Source organism: Durio zibethinus, chromosome 13 (assembly GCF_047325235.1).
Source record: "Durio zibethinus cultivar Kanyao isolate XHJ-2024 chromosome 13, ASM4732523v1, whole genome shotgun sequence".
In the NCBI taxonomy this organism is placed as follows: domain Eukaryota; kingdom Viridiplantae; phylum Streptophyta; class Magnoliopsida; order Malvales; family Malvaceae; genus Durio; species Durio zibethinus.
In genome coordinates this window covers 2,822,960-2,846,504 of record NC_143174.1, presented here as the reverse complement: position 1 = coordinate 2,846,504, position 23,545 = coordinate 2,822,960, and the positions used below count along the sequence as shown (strand labels likewise).

General features: G+C 28.1%; 1 protein-coding gene across 1 annotated transcript; it reads left to right on the top strand.

Moving 5' to 3' along the window:
- The first annotated feature begins 16,915 nt into the window (after positions 1-16,915).
- Positions 16,916-23,024, top strand: LOC111304367 (fatty acyl-CoA reductase 3-like). The gene is made up of 10 exons (XM_022900914.2): positions 16,916-17,065; positions 17,179-17,282; positions 17,503-17,705; positions 17,825-17,925; positions 18,077-18,269; positions 21,418-21,579; positions 21,777-21,858; positions 22,044-22,313; positions 22,430-22,557; positions 22,660-23,024. The coding sequence occupies exons 1-10, from the start codon at positions 16,987-16,989 to the stop codon at positions 22,811-22,813; spliced, it is 1,476 nt and encodes a 491-aa protein (XP_022756649.2). The 5' UTR covers positions 16,916-16,986; the 3' UTR covers positions 22,814-23,024.
- The last annotated feature ends 521 nt before the right edge of the window (positions 23,025-23,545 follow it).

Sequence of the window (23,545 nt, the reverse complement as noted above, 5' to 3'; positions counted from 1 at the left end):
AATATTTTTTATCCAAATTAATATTATTCATAATAATGGTTTAAATTCTATAAGAGATTTATTTTAAATTGATTAGATTTTACATGATAAATAATAAGATTTACAAGAAAAAATTTTAAAAAGAAAAAAATTCTTAATAGATAAGTTTATATGTTTATAAATTAATAGAAAAAAATATAAGATAGTTGTACGAATTTTATGGGATAAACATCCTATAAGATTCCTAGAGATTAATGTTTTATGGGTGTATATATTTTAATGTTTATAAATGCACTAAAGGATATTGAGAGGGTCCACATAAATATGGTGTATAGTTGCATATGGATATATATTTGTTTGAGTTGAAAATACTCTATAGGATTAGAAAAAATTGAAAAGGTCTATAGATATTAATAGTTAATAAAATTAATTTAATGTATGTTTATAATTCTCTATAAATAGTGAATCTTTTTTCTCATATGTGGATATAGGTCAACTAGACTAAATCACGTTAAATTATTATCTCTTGTTTGATTGATTAATTATTTTGATTAATTGTTTGATTTTACTTCCGCTGGTATGAATGTTCAATTAGATTAGGGTTTTTTACCTAGCAAATGGTATCAAAGCTAAATGTTTGAGATATGGGAAGAAGCAAGCCTAGAAGAGCTCAATTCAAGAAAAGAGTTCGAGTCTGTATTTTGAAGATCGATTTGCATGAAGCGTAAAAAACACACAAAGAAAATTGTTATGAGACTTTCATTGTAGGTGAAACCAAGTATATCTAGCATGAAAATTGATGATTAATAAAATTTGAGTCAAAATGAAGATTGTTAAAAATAGTTACTCAAATTTCATAAGAGATTTATTTGGATTGACTAAATATTACTTGATGGATAAAAAGGCTTACAAGAGAAGAATTCTAAGAAGAAAATGATTTTTGATAGGCAAGTTTGTATACTTGTAAATTGGTAAAGTCTCTATAGAGTTAGGTATGAAAAAAAAGATATAAGAGAGTTATAAGATTTTATTAGATAGACACCCCTTAAGACTATTAGAGATTAACGTTTTATAGGTGCGTGTGCTTGAATGTTTATAAGTGGAATAGAGGAGATCGAGAGAGTCCACATAGATATGGTGCATGGGTGCATATGGGTATGTATTTATTTAGGTTGAGAATACTCCATAAGATTATAAGAGACTGAGAGGGTTTATGAGTATTAATAATGACTGAGATTAATTTGATATATGTTTGTAATTCTTTACAACTAGTGAATATTTTTTTCATCCGTTAACATAAATTAGTTAAGCCAAACCATGTTAAATTATTATTTTTTATGTGATCGATTAATTATTTGATTTTGCTTTTGTTGATGTGAATGTTCAATTAGATTAGGGCTTTTTTACCTAATAAGTGATATCAGAGCTGTCGTGATCTCTAACAAGCGGTATCAAGTTAAAAGTTTGAGACACGATAAGAGGCAAGTAAAGGTATAATGATCAAGTCTGAGTTGATACAGTATTAAACTCGGACTTGAACTTGATTTGAAATTTGAGGCTCAAAACTTGGCTCAAATTCGATCGTGTTTTATTTTTTAAACTCGAGCTCAACTTAAGATAGAAATTAAGCTACTCGAATTCACTCGATTGGGCTCAATTAACATGTAAAAATATGCTCGATTCTTATATTCGATAAAAGCTTGATTATTTGTGCTTGAGCTCGAGTTCGATATATTTTATTAATTAAAATAATTAAAATATATTAAAATATAAAAACTCAATTAGGCTTATGAGCTACTTGAGTCAAGTATATGAATGCTCAAACTCGGCTCGATTGATAAATCAAGCTACTCGAACTCGAGCTCAACTCGATAATAATCGAGTTGAATTCAAGTTTTATTTGATAAATTTTGAATAGCTTATGAGTACTAATATATCATTTATACCCTTAAAGGCAAGCCTAAAAAAGCTCAATTCAGTGAAAGAGTTCAAGTTCGTGTTCTGAAGATTGATTTGCATAAAACATGAAAATATATAAGAGAAGATGATTATGAGACTTCTATTATAGGTGAAGTCAAGCATGTTTAGCATGAAAATTGATTATTGATGGAATTAGAGTTAAAATGGAGATTGTTAAAAATAGTAGCTCAAATCCCATAACAGATTTGTTTGTAATTGGTTAAATATTGCTTGATAGATAAGAAAACTTACAAAAAAAGAATTCTTAAAGGGAAATGATTCTTCATAGGCAAGTTTGTATACTTATAAATAAATAAAGTCTATATAGAGTTAGGTATAAAAAAATATAAGAGAGTTGTAAGATTTTATGCGATAGATACCCTATAGCACTACTAAAAATTAGCATCTTATAGGTGTGTATGCTCGAATATTTATGAGTGGACTAGAGAAGACTGAGATGATCCACATAGATATGGTGCATAGTCATAAATGGATATGTTTTTATTTGGATAAAAAATACTTTATAGGATTAAAAAAAATTGAGAGGATTTACAGATTTTAATAGTCAGAGAGATTGATTTGATGTATATTTGTAATTCTCTACAATTAGTGGATATTTTTTCTCATCCATAGACGTAGGTCGGTTGGGTCAAACCACGTTAAATTATTTTCTTTTATATGATCGATTAATTATTTGATTTTGCTTTAATTGGTGTGAATATTTAATTAGATTAAGGCTTTTTACCTAATAAATGATATTAGGCTGAAGATTCAAGACACAGGAAGAGGTAAGCCTAGAAAAACTCGATACAATGAAAGAGTTCGAGCTCATATTTTGAGGATTGATTTGCATAAAAGCGTGAAGAAATAGAAGAAAAGATGATTATGAGACTTCTATTACAGGTGAAACCAAGTATGTTTAGTATGAAAATTGATAATTGATAGAATTTGAGTTAAGGTGGAGATTGTTGAGAATAATGACTCAAATCTCACAAGAGATTTTTTTGGAATTGGTTAGATATTATTTGATAGACAAAAAACTTGTAAGATAATAATTTTAAGAAGAAAGAGATTTTTGATAGGCAAATTTGTATGCTTATAAATTAGTAGAGTTTTTATGAAGTTAAGTATGAGAAAAAGATATAAGAAAATTATAGGGTTTTATATGATAGATACCTTATAGAACTATTAGAGATTAACGTCTTATAGATATATATGATTGAATATTTATGAGTAGACTAGAGAAGACTGAAAGGGTCTCCATAAATATAGTGCATGGGTGAATAAGGATATGTGTTTATTTGGATTAAAAATATTTCATAGAACTAAAGAAGATTGAAAGGGTCTATGGGTATTAATAGTGAGTGAGATTGATATGATATATGTTTGCAGTTCTATACAATTAGTGAATTTTTTTTTCATTCGTGGACGTAAGTCGATTAGCCGAACCATGTTAAATTATTATATCTTTTATGATTAATTAATTATTTGATTTTACTTTTGTTAGTGTAAATATTCAATTAGATTGAGATTTTTTATCTAATAAATGATATCAGAGTTAACGTGATCTCAACAAACATTTCTTAGACTAATGAACTATTTTCAAGCAATTTGTTTTATATGTTTACTACCAAAATTAACAAACAATACAGATTTTTTTAAGATATAATAAAAAATAAGATATGTGATAATTTTTTAATCTCATTTATAAAATTAAGAAAAAATTATAATCAATATAAAAAAAGAACTTTTTTATTGAATATAGGTTAAGAGAAGGGATTTATAAATATTTTATATGATGTACCTTCAACTCCTTCTAGCAGCATTTTTGCTTTCCTATTAATTTCTTTCTTAAATTTTCAACTTTCATTTTCGTTGGTTGACCACTGTTCCTAATAATCTTTATTCAATTCATACGGTTGGAAATTTATTTTATTTTATTGTGGAAACAGGACATTTATGATTTTTCTTTGCTTAACTGAAATCTCTGTGATAGAAATTCATTGTTGTGGTCCTAATTAAATAGCATTTAATTTTGTACCTATGTTGTGTAGCACTGATCTCATGCCTCATCAGAGATTTTTTCCACAAACAAATAATGCTCTGAGGATTGAGCAGACCTCAAGATATAACTAGCATTTTCCATATTACTTTATTCAATTCAACTTCATACATAGTCTAGTGATCATGAAATTTTCTTTAATTTTCTATGTTTAAAAGATTATAAAGCACAATTGAAATTAAATTCTTGCCTTTTTTTTTTTTTTTATCGGTAATGGTTTTTAGGTTTCGTCCAATACATCATCTCACCGGATTATCATCAATTTTTCATTACTGTAACGAGAAAGATATTAATTACATAATACATTAGTGAAATGAACTATTGCCACTTTCTCTACCAAACTCTAACACCTGAAATATGCCGAAATTTTCCCCCCTCAATAGCAAATTTCATGATCCTTCTCTGAAATTCATGCAGCTTTGAATGAATAACAGGAAAAAAGAAGGGTGAATAAGCTATGCAGTTTCCATATCTAGTGATATAGCTAGTTTCAATAACAAAGCACTCAACCCTGGACTGGAAGGCTGGAACAGCATTTGCAGTAATAGGATAGGGGGATGGCAGTTGGCACTTCTGCCTGCAATCTTACAGGAAGAACTTCCAACTACTTGTTTTCATTCTGAAGACTGTGACTCACTGTCAACTAAGCCAACCATAACGATTACTATATATATGTTTCAGATAGCAACAATGCTCCTTCAGATAAGTAGGATGGTGGCTATTTATTGATCAGAGCAGCTTCTTAATCTGCTTGTTCCTATAAAATATAATCCTTAACTTTATTAATTACATTTTAATTATTTTCACTACTTAATAGATTAATTTCTCAAACAATGGTTTCTTAAGAACAGTTTAAGATACTATTGTAGATACCGATTTTGTTAGGGTCTACTATTTTCAGTTCTCGTTTAGTATTATTAATAATAATTTTAATAATAATAATAATATTTGTTTAATTAAAATTAAAAATTATTAAAATTTGAAAAAATAAAAAATAATTAAAAAAATAAAAAAGTGGTAGAAAGCAGGGTGGCTAATGCCTAGCACCAGCCACCCTGCAACCACCTTTAGCCATCCCTACCCTACAGCCTTCTGCCACTACCTTACAGCCCCTTTAGGCTACCGATCAGCCTCCTGCAACCACCTTACCGCCACCCTACAACCTACCCTAGCCATATCTGCAGCCACCCTAATCCTTATCTACTTAAAACCATAGCTTTTTTCCTTTTCAATCTCTTGGATACATCTTCAGACACCTTCTCACCCCAACACCCATCTGGTCACTACCAGAATACTTCACTGAAAATAACCTCAGGCATCAGTCGCCTAAACCCCAGAGCCTCTGCCAACATCCAAACACCCAAAAAAGAACCCCCAGTTTCCATACCCAGAAACCCAAACTCTCATAAACCCAGAAACCCAAGCACCATACACAAAAACCATTACCCATAAAAAAAAAAAACAAAAAACATAGTCCTTCTCATATGGAGGAACCCAGTGCCAAGCCACCTGCAAAAAAATAAAAAATTTTGTCAATTTTATTTTTTATTTTAAAAAAAAGGGAGACCGAAAGCTTCAGGCCTCGATCTACGTCATCGGGGCTGTTTCTGGCAAAACGGACACCAAATCTAAAAAGATCATGTCAAGGTGAACGTTTGGGAGTTTTTTGTGTTTTTTTATTGTCATGACGACCCATTGGCAGCGATAAATGCAACAGCCGATGCGACAGTCAGCACGACGGCACGGATGTCGACGACTGAACGTCGACCGAGCCCTCAAAGCTCTTCTGGAGCTCTGACTCATTTTTTTGGGCTGAAGGGTGAGAATGAAGTAAAAAGAAAATTTTGGTTTTATATAGAAGAGCAAAACCTAAATGACATCGTTTTGGACTAAGGGGATCTGCACGTCAACTCAGATCCGACCCGGGATCTGTGCAACCCGACCCACGACCCATTTCAACCAGCTTTAAATCGGTTCATACGAACCGCCAATGAATTGGTTGAACTAATCTGAATTGCTGGACTGCCCGAACCGCTGATTGAACCGTCGAATCAATCAGATTGATCCAGACCAGCGTTGACCGGATTGTTGATCGATCCGGTTCATGTATTTTTTTAAAAAATTTTAAAAAATTTTTATATTATTATTTTTTTTAATTTTAGTCTTATTTTTAATATTTATACATGATAATTTTTTAAATTTATTAGAATAATTATTTGATTATTTTTATTGATAATAAAATGAAATAAAATAGGATAATAACTAAAAAAACAATACTAAAAATGCTAAAATAATAATAATAATAATAATAATTAAATAATATTATTTTATTTTATTTTTTCTGCCTAGATGTTGGAGGGAATAAAATATACCTTTAAAAATAATTTCGCATAGATGTTAAAAAATTATTATAAAAAATTAATTAATAAAAATGGTATAAAAAGGACGATAATAATAATAATAATAATAATAATAATAATAATGAACTTTCATAAAAAGAAAATACATGAAAACTTTTTAATTAATGTTTAAAAATTATGAAAATCGAACTTGCTCCAAAAATTTGTGTAGATATTGGAGATTTTTAAAGATGTTTTCTAAAACTTTTGGGCACAACTTTCAAGATTTTTGATAAAAGATTTTTAAAATTTTAAAGTTTCATTGCCTCTGATTAAAAGAACATTCAAAGATTTTGAAATTTCTAAGACCTCCGGGCATAATCTTTAAGACTTTCGGGCTTAATTTTGATTCTCAGTGTTATCCAGATCGAGTCTTTATTTTTTGACTTGTGGTGTTATCTCGATCGATTCTTTAAGATCTTCGGACATGATTTTTAAGACCTTTGGACATAATCTTTAAGATCTCTGAGATAATTTTGATTTATGATGTTATCCCGATCGATTTTTAATTTTTTGACTTGCGATATTATCTCGATCGATTTTGTAAGACCTCCGAATATTATTTTTAAGACCTTCGGACACAATCTTTAAGACCTACGGGCATAATTTTGATTCGCGGTATTGTCCCGATCAATTTTTAATTTTTTGATTTAAGGTGTTATCCCGATTGATTCAGTAAGACCTTCGGATGTGATTTTTAAGACCTTCGAGCATAATCTTTAAGAGCTTCGGACATAATTTCGATTCGCAATGTTGTCCCGATCGATTTTTAATTTTTTGACTTACGATGTTATCCCGGTCGATTTAGTAAGACCTCTGGACATGATTTCTAATACCTCTGGGCATAATTTCGATTCGCGATGTTATCCTGATTAATTTTTAATTTTTTGACTTGCAGTGTTATCTCAGTCGATTTTGTAAGATCTTCGGACATGATTTTTAAGACCTCCGGGTATAATCTTTAAAACTTTCAGGCATAATTTTGATTCGCAGTATTGTTTCGATTGATTTTTTTACGGTGTTGTCCGGATTTATTTTTAATTTTTTGACTTACGGTGTTATTTCGATCTATTCTGTAAGACCTCCGGGCATAATCTTTAAGATCTCCAGGCATACTTTTAATTCACAGTGTTGTCTTAATTGATTTTTTATTTTTTGACTTGTGGTGTTATCCCGATCGATTCTATAAGATCTTCGTGCATGATTTCTAAGACCTTCAGATATAATTTTAATTCGCGATGTTATCCAGATCGATTCTTTAATTTTGACTCTCAGTGTTGTCCCAGTCAATTTTTTACTTCTCGACTTACGATGTTATCCCGGTCGATTCTTTATTTTTCGACTCGCTGTGTCATCTTGATCATTTTCTTTATTACTTGACCTATGGTTAAAAGAAAACAAATAAAAAAAATAACAACAAAAGAAAAAAGGAAAAACTTTTGAAAAATCCACAATTTGCTTCCGGATAAAATCATTGTCTTTGTCTTTGCCCTATTTCTGATTCTTAGTAATGTGCAAAAAGGGATAGCAGTAGGCATCGATCTTGTCCGGGTCTACTATCTTCAGTTCTCATTTAGTATTATTAATAATAATTTTAATAATAATATTGGTTTAATTAAAATTATTAAAAATTTAAAAAAATAATTTAAAAAAAAATAAAAAAAATGACAGAAAACAGGGCGACTAATGCCTGGCACCAGCCACCTTGCAGCCACCTCCAGCCATCCCTACCCTGTAGCCTTCTGTCACTACCCTACAGCCCCTTCAGCCTCCCAACAAGCCTCCTGCCACCACCTTACCACCACCTTACAACCTACCTTAGCCATATCTGTAACCACCCTGACCCCCATCTACTTAAGCTCCAACTTCTTCCCTTTTCAATCTCTTGGATACATCTTCAGACACCTTCTCACCCCAGTACCCATCTGGCCATTACCAAAATCCTTCACTAAAAATAACCCCAGGCATTAGTCGCATAAACCCCAAAGCCTCTGCTTACATCCAAACACCCAAAAAAGAACCCCCAGTTTCCATACCTTGAAACCCAAACTCTCATAAACCCAAAAACCCAAGCACCATACATAAATCCCTTACCCATAAAAAAAAAAAATAAAAAACACAATCCTCCTCATAGGGAGGAACCCAGCTCCAAGCCACCTGTAAAAAAATAAAATTTTTTGTCAGTTTTGTTTTTTTTTTTTTTTTAAAAAGAAAGATCGAAAGCTTCAAGCCTTGATCTACGTCGATCGAGGTTGTTTCTGACAAAACGGACACCAAATCTTAAAAGATTACGTCGAGGTGAACGTTTGAGAGTTTTTTATGTTTTTTGACCATTGACGACGGCCCATCGGTAATAATAGTTACGATGGCTGGCATAATGACACGGACGCCGATGATCAAACATTGGCCAAGCCCTCAGAGCTCTTCTGGAGCTCTGACTCTTTTTTTTAGGTTGAAGGGTGAGAATGAAGTAAAAAAAAATTGGTTTTATATAGAAGAGCAAAACCCAAAACGACGTCGTTTTGGATTAAAGGGATCTGCGTGTCAACCCGGATCCGACCCGAGATTCACATAACTCGACCCACGACCCACTTCAACCAACCTTGAACCGGTCCAGATGAACCGCCAATAAACCAATCAAATCGATCTGAACTGTTGGACCTCCCGAACCTCTAAACCGGTCCAACCAACGCTGACCAGACCGTTGACAGGTCCGGTTCAGGTTTTTTTTTAATTTTTTATTATTATTTTTTTTTTATTTTTAATATTTATGCATGATAATTTTTTAAATTTATTAGAATAATTATTTGATTATTTTTATTGATAATAAAATAAAATAAAATAGGATAATAACTAAAAAAACAATACTAAAAATGCTAAAATAATAATAATAATCTAAAAATAATAAAAATAATAATAATTGAATAATATTTTTTATTTTATTTTTTCTGCTTAGATGTTGGAGGGAATAAAAATATACTTTTAAAAATAATTTCATCTAGATATTGGAAAATTATTATATAAAGATTAATTAATAAAAATGGTATAAAAAAGATGATGATGATGATGAGAATAATAATAATAATAATAATAATAATAATAATGAACTTTCATAAAAAAGGAAATACATGAAAACTTTTTAATTATAAAAATTGAACTTGCTGCAAAAATCTGCCAAGATATTATAAATTTTTAGAGATGTTCACGTTTTCTTTAAACCTTAAAACATCAAAACCCTAAAAGCAAAACCTTAAATCTTCTAAACCCTAAAACCAAAACTTAAAACCTCAAACCTCAAATCTCAAACCCTAAAATCAAAAACCTAAATCCCAAAATCTGAAACTTGAAACCCTAACCTTAAAATCCAAAATCTCAAACCCTAAAATCCAAAACCTAAAGATCTAAATTTTTAAAAACCCCTAAAATCCAAAATCTCAAACCCTAAAATCAAAGACTTTAAAATCCAAAAAACTAAAGACCAAAATTTGATATGCATTTTTGAATCTTCAAAATCTTGAAGCCTTAACCTTTAAAATCTTGGCTTAATCTCTAACCAAAACCATTTCAAAATTCCAAGGACACGTATAAAATTCTCACATGAAGTAATTTGTTCTCAAATGTCGCCTAGATAATAGGGTATTTAGGAAATTTTATTTCATTAAGTTTTTCATATGAATTCCTAATCCTCATTAATAATGGGGCTAATTAATAATAAAAGTACAATAATAAATTGGAATCTTAAATATAAACAGTTGCACTTAAGCTCTGCCTAGATGTTGGAGAGTTAAGGTGGTCTCATTATATTTAAGAATCCATTTTTTTTTAAATTGCATTTATCATCTGGCATAATATCCATGGGCATACATGCATCACTATATTATTGTTGACGTTCATTTCGTATTTTTTTGTCTTTAATTTTTATTTGTTACCTGACAATACCATTATTTACTTCCTTTTATAACATATTTTACAAGACAAATATATATATATATATATATATATATTTAAGTTGTGATGTTATAAAATAAAACAAAAATAACATTCTAGAGGAAATAATTTTTGGTATTCTGCCTAGATGTTGGAGAGTCACTAACAATTATCTTCCACAAAAAGTGCTATTTTTTATTTTAAGAAATATTATGTTAAATCTTAAGCAAAAAAAGTTATTTTAAATGCTGCCTAGATGTTAAAGAATTTTAAGATAATTCTTTAACTTAAAGATTTCTTCAATATTCCTAAAAAAAAAAATTAACCAAAATTTATTTTTTTAAGTAAAGGAAATTAGTGTTAAATTTCAAATTGAAACCATTTTTATCTAACACCGAAAATAGCTCATAATTAAATGGTACCAATTTATAGGTGTTGTGGGAGTGCTAATCATTTTTCACATGTAACCGACTCTCAGACCCAACCTGCGTAGACCGAAATTTATCTTTTTTATAAACTTTAAACCCGTTTTTATAGTTTTATTAAAAAAATAAATTTTTGGGTGACCAATCACATTCTAACAAAGATTGGTGGCGACTCTCTTTTTATTTTTTTTTATTTTAAAATTTTTTACGTCTGACGATTCCAAAACCGTTATGACAACTATAAAATAATATACTTCTCAATCCATTTGAATATTAGATAAAATTGATTTTGATAAGGTTAAAAACAATGATACTAATAAAATTAGAAATCATAGTAATAAAATTAAAATCATTGATAGAAATTAAAGATATGTGTTTAAATATAAATGTCGAGAAATTAGGTATAATAGTTAATTATCATAATTAAAAATGTTTTTTGTTACCGAAAGCAGTAGACTTGAAACAATGGCTCAGATTCCATCACATTGTATGTGTGGTGGAATCATACGAAATTTTTGTTATTGCCTTGATTTCATAATTGTTCAATAAAAAAAAAAAAAAAAACCATGAAGATCAAGAAATCAAGATCTCCTAATTAAAAAAAAAAAAAAATCTAAATAATTTTGAGTTATATAATAGAAAGCAACTCTATCAACGGATCTCATAAATTTCAAATTTCAAATTAAAATTTTCAAATTTTAATTGTTAAAGGATTACTTCCGTTAATTTGTCTGAATTTCAAGATCCTTACGTTAATTTGTCTCATGAATTTCAAGATCCAAACCACTCTCTCAAGATGATTTCAAGTGGTTTTGACCCAAAAAAGAAAAAAAAAAAAAAAAAAACTTGATCCTTCTTAACTCTAATAGGTGATTATGTAATGTCCTGCAGAAGACGATCATAGCTATCTTGTATAAGATATAATATATATAAATTGGCCAAAATATATTAGAGAACTCCAATTATTTGTCTGAATTTTGTTTTTGTTGATAAGAAGCTGAAAGATTGATGTAATAATACAACAATCCTGAATATTTTTCATAAAATTAACAAATTCAAAAGGAATAATAATTAATATTTCACGAATAATAACTCCTAATAATATAGCGTTGACAGAATAGAAACTACTTTTTCTCCCTCAGGCATTAAAAGTTAACTAATATTTTATCCAAACATTCAATTTAATAATTGATGTATAATTTTTTTAATTGAAAAAAAATTTTGTGATTTTTTAAAAAAACCTAACATATTAATTGGGAAAAGAATTAAGAAAAATGGAAAAAAAAAATGATTTAAACGTTTAGAAACCTTCTTTTCCTTTTTTTTTTTTTTGTTATTAAATTCTAATATGAAAAAAAAATTAAAATGGTTGAAAACAACTAAACAAGGAAAGAGCTGGTAGAAATGTTGAATTTGAGCATCAATTACAAGTTTTTCTCACTTTTTTCTTTTGAATTTTATTTAGAACCGAAGATTAGTTGCAATTCACTTCTTAAAACCATCTAGAATGAAATTCATTATAAATTTTTTAATTCTTAAGCTTTTTTATAATTAAACTAAGGAATTAAACATATATTTTTTTTAAACTGTTAAACATTTAATCTAAAATCAAATGATTATAAATAAAAAATTTTAAATTTAAATTTAAATTATAAAAAAAAATTAATGCTTAATAGATTTAGTGTAATACCATTTAATATCCTTCCATCATGTCTAAATAAAAACAAAAAGTTGTTTCATGTTAAACACTTTGGCCATCACAATCAAATACGAATGCTCGCATTAAAAGTGCCTTAGAACTTTTTGATTTAGAAAGTCTAAATTCAAAGCACTGACAAAAAATGAAATCGATGAAATAAAAAAAAAAAAAAGTAATTCAAGTTATACATGAAATAGTATGAATTAATTAGGCTGAACAACTACTAACTGCTAACGCTATTGTTCGCAGAGGCAAAATTTATGAAAATTGAAAAAGCGAGCAAATAATAAATTTAAGAGAGAAGAAGAGATCGGATATAATATCTGATGAGATTAGTGATAATTTTATAAAAAAAAATTAAAATTTTTTTTGAGGGAACCATGATCTCTGCTTGTCTCTCTTGACAGTGCCCCCAATTGGACGGATAAGATACATGTTTTTCTCCTATACATATTTTATAAGTCGAACCAGCATTTCAATTTTGTGCAAAGAGAATATAATATATATATGAACGACAAGAAAAGGAAAAGAGTTAATTAAAGGAGAATCAACAACAATTTGGGAGATATGATAATAAAAAAGAACAATTTAAACGTTTTTCGCAATCTTCTTCAAGCTTTCCAATTGTAGATAGGATAATTTAAATGACCATTTTTGGCTATAAACAACTAAACAAGCAGTAAGCAAACTGTTGATGTAATTCTTGTCCTAGTGATTGAAGAACTGGTTGGAAATTGAGCCACTGTGTTAGATGATGAGAAGATGAAAAAAGAAAAGAGAAATAGATAATGAGAGGAAGTAGGAAGAGGGTGGAGTATTGAATGCTTCACTTGTTTGGTACCATCCTACTTTTTACAGCTCTAATTACACTATTAATGTGACAGTTGATATAGCCACTTAGGGTTAGTATTACCTGCAATTAAATCTTCTACAATTTCACAATTTACCCAAATTGTATCTTCCAATTTGCCCTCTTCCTAAAAGATCAAATGAACCTTTTTTATAGTAGAGGTGATATGAATCCAGGCCCTTTGGTATAACACAAACCTTTTTAAATTCTAATTAAAATTTGAAATTAAAGAAGGATTTTACAAGTAAATTCAAACACAATAAGGTATTTGTTCCATTTAATTGTTTATAATTAAATTGAGGGATTAAATTATTCTTTTCGAACAACTCAATTTAATTTGCGGGATCAGTCATTACATGGGTATTTAGTAGGGATGGCAAAATGAATTTTTCCCTTGCTAAACGAGGTACTTTCATTTTTATTGGAAAAAGGAGATCGTAGTGGAGCAGGCAAAGGAAAAATATGGCAAACTGGGGCTTAGTTGCCATACGTGCCCTTCATAGGTATCATTTGTAAAATTCATATATTTTAGGTTTAAATTATCTAATTATTGTGTTATTAATTTAATAATGTTTGAAAACAATGGTGTTGTAATTAAGGAGGAATATTAAATCTTTTATAATTTTAGTAAGTGGTATGTTTTGATAAAAAAAAATCAAATTAAAGTAAATAAAATTAATAAAAAAATTGGAGCCACCATTGTTGAAATAATAATAATAATAATAATAATAATAATAATACTAGTATTATATTTTATAATATATACTTTATTTTTTGAATGTGCATTTGTATATCTTTAATTATTTAAAAATATTAATTTCACATTAATGTTAAATAACAAAATTTAAAAATGGATAAAAATTCCAAGATCAGAGTTCGGACAACCTAAATAAATTATTCGAGCTTGATTTTCTATCCAAAGACATCTCTCTAAACTGATTTCAAACATAATAAAAAAAAATTGTCCCATTGGAAATAATTAATACATTTTCACCACACACCAAATTACTAGTATTTACGAAAAAAGTGAAATAAACATGATCTTTTGTCATATCATAGAAAATTTTTTTCTAGTTATAAAATTTTATATCAAATTAGATATAGGGAATTAGGCAATGATTAAGGTTAGCAGCTCAATTCGAGTTTGACGGGTTTCAACTCGATCCAATCCAATTTCATAGAGTCGTTTTTTTTTTTTAAATCAAATTTCGGATCAGATATTATTAACAAAAAATCGATGGTAGGGTTGTGTTCGAGTTTTAGATAAACTCAATTTGACCCGATATTATATTAAAAATTATTTTTTAATTTTTTATTTATATAATTATAAAATTATATATTTATATTTAAAAAATAATATTTTATTAATTTCAAGTCGGGTCGAGATCGGATATGATTTATACAAAAATTTTGGGTCGGGTCAAGTTCGAATATAAAAAAATAATAAAAAATTTCAGATCGGATTGGATTCGGGACAAACAAAAATGCGTCCCGACCTGACCCGATGTCAACCCTAGCAATGATCTCCCGGACAAAATTTATATGAAGTCTTTTAATTAAAATTTGTGAAATTTTTTTTAAATGATTTAATAAAAACTTTAATAAAATATCTACTTCGATAGATTGATAGAGTTTAATGTAAAAATTAATAATATATAATAAAATTATTAAAAATGTTGTTTATAATTCAAATTTGATAAATTCTTATTCAACAATAAAAAATTTATCAATATTTTTACTAAAAATATCTATCTAAAAGTATATATTAAAATTTAGTATTTTTTTTTAAATTTTGTATACTTAATCAATATAATGAAATCTTTCTATTAATTTTTATTTTAATTTAATTATTTTTAATTAAAAATTTTACGAATTTCACTTAAAAACTTCGTTTAAATATTTTTCTCCCTCGTCAAGATTGAGTTTAGTTGAAATTTTGTTCATAACTTTGCCACTTTTTATTAATAATATTTCATTTAAAAAAAAAAAAAGAAATCTGATCACAAATCACCAACCCCATCGGTTGTGATCATTTGAGAGAAAAAATGCCAAGGTGCTTAGGTTTTTTTTTTTTTTTTGTTACTTATTGTGTTTTGAAACCATTTGCACTGAACTCCAAAATTACTGTAGATTTTATGCAATTTTTTTAAGAGGAAAAACATAATAAAAACAAAATTAATACGAGGAAGGTGGTGAAGAACAATTTTATCATGAAAAATATTAGAATATAATAGGCATAAGTGCTGTTAATAATGCAAAGACAACATCAAGACAACCATGCAAAACCAACATCAAGACAACCATGCAAAGCCAACATCAAGACAACTAATGCACGGAGCATAAATTTAAGTATCCACACAAATGTAGGGCAGCTCCATCTAACACCTTTCCAATATTATGTCAGCTTCATATTAAATTTTATAATTTAAAATATAATAGATAACATGATATAAAAATAAGATAAATAAAAAATATAAAAATAATAAAATTTAAATTTTTTAAAAAATTATAAATATAATTAATAAAATTAAAAAATTATATTTTATATTTTTATATCAATATTAATTATAATATATAATATAATATAAATATAATATTTTATATGATGTAATAACACGGATTATCGTATCTATTATTCATGTACATGTTCTGTGGCTGTTGTAGATCACATCCTCACCCAAGTGTTAAACCATAAAATACGATTAATAATTTATTATATAGTCCATTGTTAAACCTTAACCATCACGTCAAGGGCAACTTTGACGATCATTTCGAAGGACTTAACATCTAGCAAATCAACCAACCACATCATCGTGTCTAAGATATAAAAAGTAGAGATTTCTATTAATTTCGAAATCAATAAAAACTTTTAACAGTTCTGCTTAATGAAAAAAAACCTGTAAGATGGGAGAAAATTAAAGCGGACTTTACCATATTTTCATTAGAGATATTCCTTGAATTGAATTCGTTAATTTTAAATTAAATTATTTAAAATTGAATTAATTAAATTGTTTTAATTTATTTTTATTAATCTAATTAAAATTTTTAATTTTAAAAATTATTTGATTGAAATTAGTTCAATCAGTTTGAATAATTTTTTTAATTAATTAAATAATAAAATATATTAAATTATATTATATTTTAAAATTTTATTTTTATATGTAAAATAAAATAAATAAAATCATCTAATAAAAATATTCAAACATCAAAATATTAAATTAAAACTCTAATAATTTGAAATGAAATGGATAATTTTATATATTTTAAATTTTTTATATAGGTTTTATAATATTTCAATTAAAATTTTGATTAATTTCGATTGAAAATTGAATTAATTGAAAATCAAATTGTTTTAAAAATTATTTTTAATAATTAATTGAAATTAATTTGATATCAAGTGTTTTTGGGAATTAAATAATGAAGTGTGTTTTCTTACTCTTACATTTTTATAATGGAATATAGTAATAAGGGGCAACCCGAATATAAATTGTAATGCAAGGACAATTACCTCCCAACCACTTGCGTGTACTCCACCCCATAATTGCATTCTGTGTATCTTTCTCTGGCCAGGAGTAGCATATAAGAGGGGTAGGCCACTAGCATAAGCAATCGTGTGTTTATCCTCACTTAAGCACTGTTTTGTCTCATTTTTGGTTTTTGGTTTCTCTCTCGCTGTGATCCTTCCAATGGAATTAGGGAGTGCTCTTCAGTTTCTTGACAACAAGTCCATTCTAGTCACAGGTGCTACTGGGTTTTTGGCAAAGAGTAAGCATATCATTTCTCTTTTTGCTGCTGCTTCCATCTCTCTGTCTCTTTCTCTCTTTCAGAGTGAATGAAGTAAGGTATATTCACATGAATTTGCTTTCTTTTGAATCCAGTTTTTGTGGAGAAATTATTAAGAGTTCAACCCAATGTGAAGAAGTTATATCTTCTTTTAAGAGCAGCAGACCATAAATCTGCCATTCACCGTTTGCACAATGAGGTGTGTATTTTACAAATATACATGGATCTACTCATTGCAGCCATCATGATGATTATTGATTCCCTTTTTCCCTACTTTTAGCTGAAAAGTTCCTTTTTTGTATGAATGTTTATGAGTCTTCCTTTCTTTTCCTTTTTCAAGCAAGACATCTATTAAAACTTAAAACTGCACCATTTTTTTTTAACGCAAAAATGGGGTGGTGACTAATTTTCTTTTACAGATCATAGGGAAGGACCTGTTCATAGTTCTGAAAGAAAAATGTGGGGAAAATTTCAGTTCATTTATATCAGAAAAAATTACTCTAATCCCTGGAGACATCTCCCGTGAGGATTTGGGTGTGAAAGATTCTAATTTGGTAGAAGAGATGTGGAATGAAGTGGATGTTGTGGTTAACCTTGCTGCAACAACCAAGTTTGATGAAAGGTACGTATAATTAATCAATTATGAAACAATTTTATCAACAATAATATAGATAAGACAATAACATATATATGTAACCTTTTCTTTTCCATTTTTTTTTTTTTAATGTTTCTTCAATGTAGATATGATGTGGCACTTGGCCTCAACACATTGGGAGCTAAATATGTTACAAACTTTGCCAAGAAATGTGTCAAACTAAAAGTATTGGTTCATGTATCCACAGGTTGGTGAAGACTGATTTTTTCTCTTGCTTCTTCACCAATTATTTTTTGTTTAATATATTTACACATACAAAAGTATGATAGTGTTGAAAAAGTCTTCAAACATTAATGTTTCTATTTAATGTTTTTCTAATTGTTTTTTCCTTTTTACAGCTTATGTGTCAGGTGAAAGGTCAGGGCTTATACTAGAAAATTCATACAGCATGGGAGAAACACTCAATGGTGTCTCTGGCTTAGACATTAACTTTGAGAAAAAAGTGGTGGAGGAAAGAATGAACGAACTAAGCTTGCAAGGAGTTTCAGAGAAGGAAATTACTCAGGCCATGAAAGGTTTGGGCATTGAGAGGTTCGTCACAATCTAACCCTTTATTTTGTTTTATTGACTATTTCTAAATTTTGTTAAAATCTAATCCTTTGATTATATATATATATATATATATATAAATCTATCTTAAACATTGTTAATGAAGCATGCTAATATAAATATAGCAATAAATATTTACCATTCGTGAATATGAATATTAATTTAATTAATTCATATAGTTATTTTTTTATTTTCAACGTCTTTTTCTATTTTTAGACTATGATTTTTTTATTAAAAAAATAATTACTATTTGTATTTGTTTGACCCTACAAATTTTAACCCTAAAGTGGTCAAACTAAGATATGGAAATGCATGTGCAATATCTATTATGCATTAATGTTATGGGACACGAATGTTGTTGCTGGTGCCAGTAAGTTAAGTAGTTGTGACTTTAATTGTGAACTCTGGGAAAGATTCATGTTATATATCAATCCATATTTACACATCTTCCGGTGCTGGCTTCTTAATAATCAAAACTTGTTTGATTACATTTACAGAATTAAAGCTATTTCTACAAGCAACTGTTCTCCCCTATCGACATTCTCCTTGTTTTTTCTTAAATAAAGTATGATATTCTATAATATAAAGTGGGATAAATTAGTCATCACAATTTTTTTTTTTATGTTGGGAGATTAAAATTTAGAATTCAAAACTGAAATTTTAATTTATTTCATTCATTCAATTTAAAAAAATAATTTCTAACAATTTTAAAATTTAAATTTCTCTAACATGAAATTTTCATTTAATAAAGAGGATAAGAATAATCATGCATATGCTTGACATGACAATAATGAAGCAGATCCACCTACTCCCTTTAAGAGGGATGGATGAATAATTTTTGTCACGTCATTTATATTTAATTATTTTGTCGACGGCCTTAGGTCAAGTTGCCAGTTAACGTAGTATACTGAAAACAAAATAAAATAAAATAATCTCAAATAATAAATATTGTTGTGATTTGAGTTAAGTCGACCTAAGCTTGCATTATATTGTATGTAAATTGTCAAAAGCTTAATTGAAATCTAGAGTAATAATTGTTTGAAACATTAATTAGTAGTAATTGGCACCAATTTTAGGGAGAGATTTAAATGAAAATTTTTTAAAAGTTTATGAAATTTTTTATTAAAAATAATTAAATCAAAATCAAAATCAATAAATTAAAAGATTTCGTTAAATAAATTAAGTATGCAAAATTTTAAAAAAATTTAATAAATTTTTATATATATATTTAGTAAAAATATTTATAATTAAATAAGTATCAATCAAATTTGAATTATAAATAATTTTTAAAAATTTTTTTACATATTATTGATCTTTATTTTAAATTCTATTAATCCATCAATTTAAATTTTTTGTTAAAATTTTTATTAAATTATTTTTAAAAAAGAACTTCACAAATTTTGTCTAAAAAATTTTATGTAAATTTTGTTCCCAATTTTAACCAGACGGGCAACTATTTCTCAATGACCTAATATAATATTTTAAATTTTGACATAAATAAATTTATTTAAATTAATTTTTTAAAAATGTACAAAATAAAATCTAAAAATCTTTTATCACTTAAAAAATGTTATAAAAGATTATCTTTACATTGAAGGTTACCATATATATTAAATGATAATTAAAGAAATAAAAATAATTAATAAGAAGAATAAGAAAATTATGTGTGACTAGAGAACCCTTTTACTTATTTTTCTTGAATGCCATTAAAATTGGTAATTTAATTTTTATCTAAGGGATTTCAATCCTATTAGGTCTTATTAAATTGATTTTTTTAAAAATTAAATTTTAGATAAAATCAAATCGAATATTTAAAAAAAATTGGAGGTTAAACTTTATACAACTTGATCTTAATTTGATTTTATATATATTTTTATTATTTATTTAATTATATATTTATATTTAAAAATAATATTAAATAATATTTTATATTAAAAAATAACATTTTATTAAATTCTGAACAAATCAAATCAATTATAAATTTAAACATGTAAGAATTAGGTCGAGCATCAAAATTAGAGAATTAGCTCGAATTCAGGACCTACCATCCATAAATGCCATCATGTTTCCCTAAAATTAATGATTGAAAGCATATAGTACGATGTCCCACTGAAAAGAACATTTGTTGGTGAGAGGTAACGAATTGAGAAGCACATTTATTAACTTGGTCAAATTTCCACCAAACACAAGAGGACCTCAGCCGCCCCAATTGATGAAATTAATCAAATAAATTTCCATCATGTACTCTTCTTGTGCAGAGAGCAAATTAATTGATTAGATTGGTTAAACTTTAAAAATAACAGAAGTTATACTTTGAAGATAAAAAATAATTATTGATATTAAAATTTAAATAAAAATTTATTGAATATTAATTTTTTTTTAATAATGACTGGGTTTATATGGTAAAGATTGATTTGATTGCTGATAGAAATTTGTTTAGAACAGTGTCATTTGCTTGAAGTCTTACTGAATAGACTCCGAAAAATATCATAAAAATATTGGACTAATTTGTATTTTTTCCACAGGATGACTGAATTTTTTTCTTCTCTCCCTTAATAAAATCATTGAGAATTTAATTTAATTAATTTATATAATAATTTTAAAAATTGTACTTAATTATTCAATATTTAATTTTAAGTTATGATTTTTTTTATAAAAAAAATTGAGAATACCAAAAATTGAATGAGAATTTTGACTTCTAATGATATTCTCGTTAATTTTATATATTTATATTTTATTTTTTAAAGTCCTTTTTTTCTAGTTTTAAAATTTTATTTCTTTTATTTTTCTTCACTCAGCTTAAAAATAATAGAAAAAAAAACTAAATTGTAAGTATCCATGAAAACAAGACATTAACAACTGTGAAAGTTAAAAAAAATTGTGAAAAAATTACACTTTATGATTAATTTATTTGAAAAATAAAAAGGTTATGTGAGGATTAATTATATATAGCTATTCATATACAAAGAAGTAGAGGGGGGCCCTATTTTTTTTTTTTTTTGCTAGCTAGGGCATTTGTCAAAGTGGTTTCCACAAATCTCAAATTGGGACGTTATTGACCCAAACATCCCAAAGCTGAAATTCTAGTGACAATTAATTAAAGTTAAAATGATTTGTAATGATAAATCAGGGCAAGGTTTTATGGATGGCCAAACACTTATGTCTTTACAAAGGCAATGGGAGAGATGTTGATTAGGGATATCAAAGGAAATATGCCAGCAGTTATCATACGACCTACCATCATCACAAGCACTTACAAAGAGCCTTTCCCTGGTTGGGCTGAAGGAGTAAGGTTAGCTACAATAATAGAACCCTTTAAGTTATTTTTTGCTTGAATTCTTGAAAAAAAATTGGAAGAGAAAGAAATTATTGGAAAATTTTGATAGAGCTGAGACTCTATAACTAATTTTTTGCCTTGCATTATTTTTTTTTTTTTTTGTTTCTAATTTTCTTAACAACTAATTCTAGTTCTTTGTATGGCTATAATAGAACCATCGACAGCCTTGCGGTTGGTTATGGTAAAGGAAAATTGACATTCTTCCTTGGAAATTTGGAGGCAATTGTTGATGTGGTGAGTTCAAAGTTATCCTCCATTTTTATTATGCTTGAAAAAATTTTCGAGTACATAATTTAGATTTAGTCCAATGGTTCTCTGATTCATTTAAGAGATAAATTCTTGCAAAATTGATGCTTTATTAATTTTACCTAGATGAATTTTCTTTTCAAAAAATGAAATTTAGATGGTTACTTTTGCAGATACCTGCTGACATGGTGGTGAATGCCATGATTGTAGCCATGATAGCTCATGCATCACATGAACCATCCGAGGCCATTTATCAAGTTGGTTCATCAATGAGAAACCCTGTGAAATATTGTAATCTTCAAGACTACGGCCTCCGTTACTTTACCAAGAAACCTTGGATCAACAAGGATGGAAAGCCTGTTATCGTTGGCAAGGTTACAGTTATGAACAGCATGGCCAGCTTCCATAGATACATGGCAGTTCGATACTTGCTACTTTTGAAGGTGTGAAAGGGCCAGGCTATGTTTTTTAAACATTAAAGGAGCTGCTCAAAACAAAAAAATCCTCCAATTATTTCTTCAATGAACTAATTAATCATCATTCTCTTTTTCTTGTACAGGGATTGGAATTGGCCAATACAGCATTTTGTCGGTTCTTTGATGGTGTTTACAACGATCTCAACAGGAAGATCAACTTTGTTATGCGATTGGTAGACATTTACAGGCCATACTTGTTCTTCGATGCCGTGTATGCCTTCTAAATTTTTACGTTAAATCCTCAGTTAATCAATCTAATAATTTTAAATGTACAAACCTTTGACAAAAACTTTGTTTATCTGATTGGGTGCAGCTTTGATGATATAAACACCGAGAAGTTGCGAATGGCAGCGAGATCAAGCCTGGTGGAGAACGATATGTTCGACTTCGACCCCAAATGCGTCGACTGGGATGACTACTTCATGAACATCCATATTCCTGGCATCGTAAAATATATTTTCAAATGATTAAAAAAAAAGAGAGACAGAAACAATAGCTTTATGTTTCCTTAATGCATTAAATTGTTCATGGCAGCATGAAATTATATATAGCTGTCAGCGAGAGTGTTTTAAGAATATCATCAAAGTGTATTGATCGTAGTGTCTTTCAAATAGACATTGTCTTCATGGATATATGTTCAAGTTTGTCGAATTATAAAATGAAAGAGAATAGTACCTATATTTTTTCTTTGGTCGATCAACAAAATGGTGAAAACTAACCAAAAAAAAAAAATCTCACATCTGAACATTAGAGGACGTAGCGACTTGTCCTTATAACATTTCATGCAAGAATGCAAAATGTTCTTAATGATTCTTTTATACCTTCTTCCTTGAAAGGAATGATAGAAATATAAGAAGATTAATGTGCAGTACAAAAATGGTGTTACAAGTGATGAATTTGCTCCATATGGAAGATTGGAGGCTAAAACGGAAGATTATTTCGATTGGCTGAAAAAAAAAATACAATTGCGAAAAATTAGGCAGCTTCAGCTTGCCACTTATAAATAGCAGTAGCTGTGTGAACTATGAGGATCTCTCTTTCCTTTTATGATTGTAGTTTTATCTGGAACACCAATGGCTTGCCCTCATATGCTATTGCAGCTGCTGCCTATGTCAAATCATTCCATCCTGAATGGTCTCCTAGTGCCGTCAAATCTGCTCCCATGTCAACAAGTTAATCTCTTGAATGAACTAATTTTT

What these genes read in the sequence shown, in the direction of transcription:
- LOC111304367 (XM_022900914.2), top strand. Translation starts at nt 16,987, where the DNA reads ATGGAATTAGGGAGTGCTCTTCAGTTTCTTGACAACAAGTCCATTCTA. An exon ending in TACTGGGTTTTTGGCAAAGA is followed by an intron (nt 17,066 to 17,178) that starts GTAAGCATATCA and finishes TTTTGAATCCAG; the next exon opens with TTTTTGTGGAGAAATTATTA. An exon ending in ATTGGTTCATGTATCCACAG is followed by an intron (nt 17,926 to 18,076) that starts GTTGGTGAAGAC and finishes TCCTTTTTACAG; the next exon opens with CTTATGTGTCAGGTGAAAGG.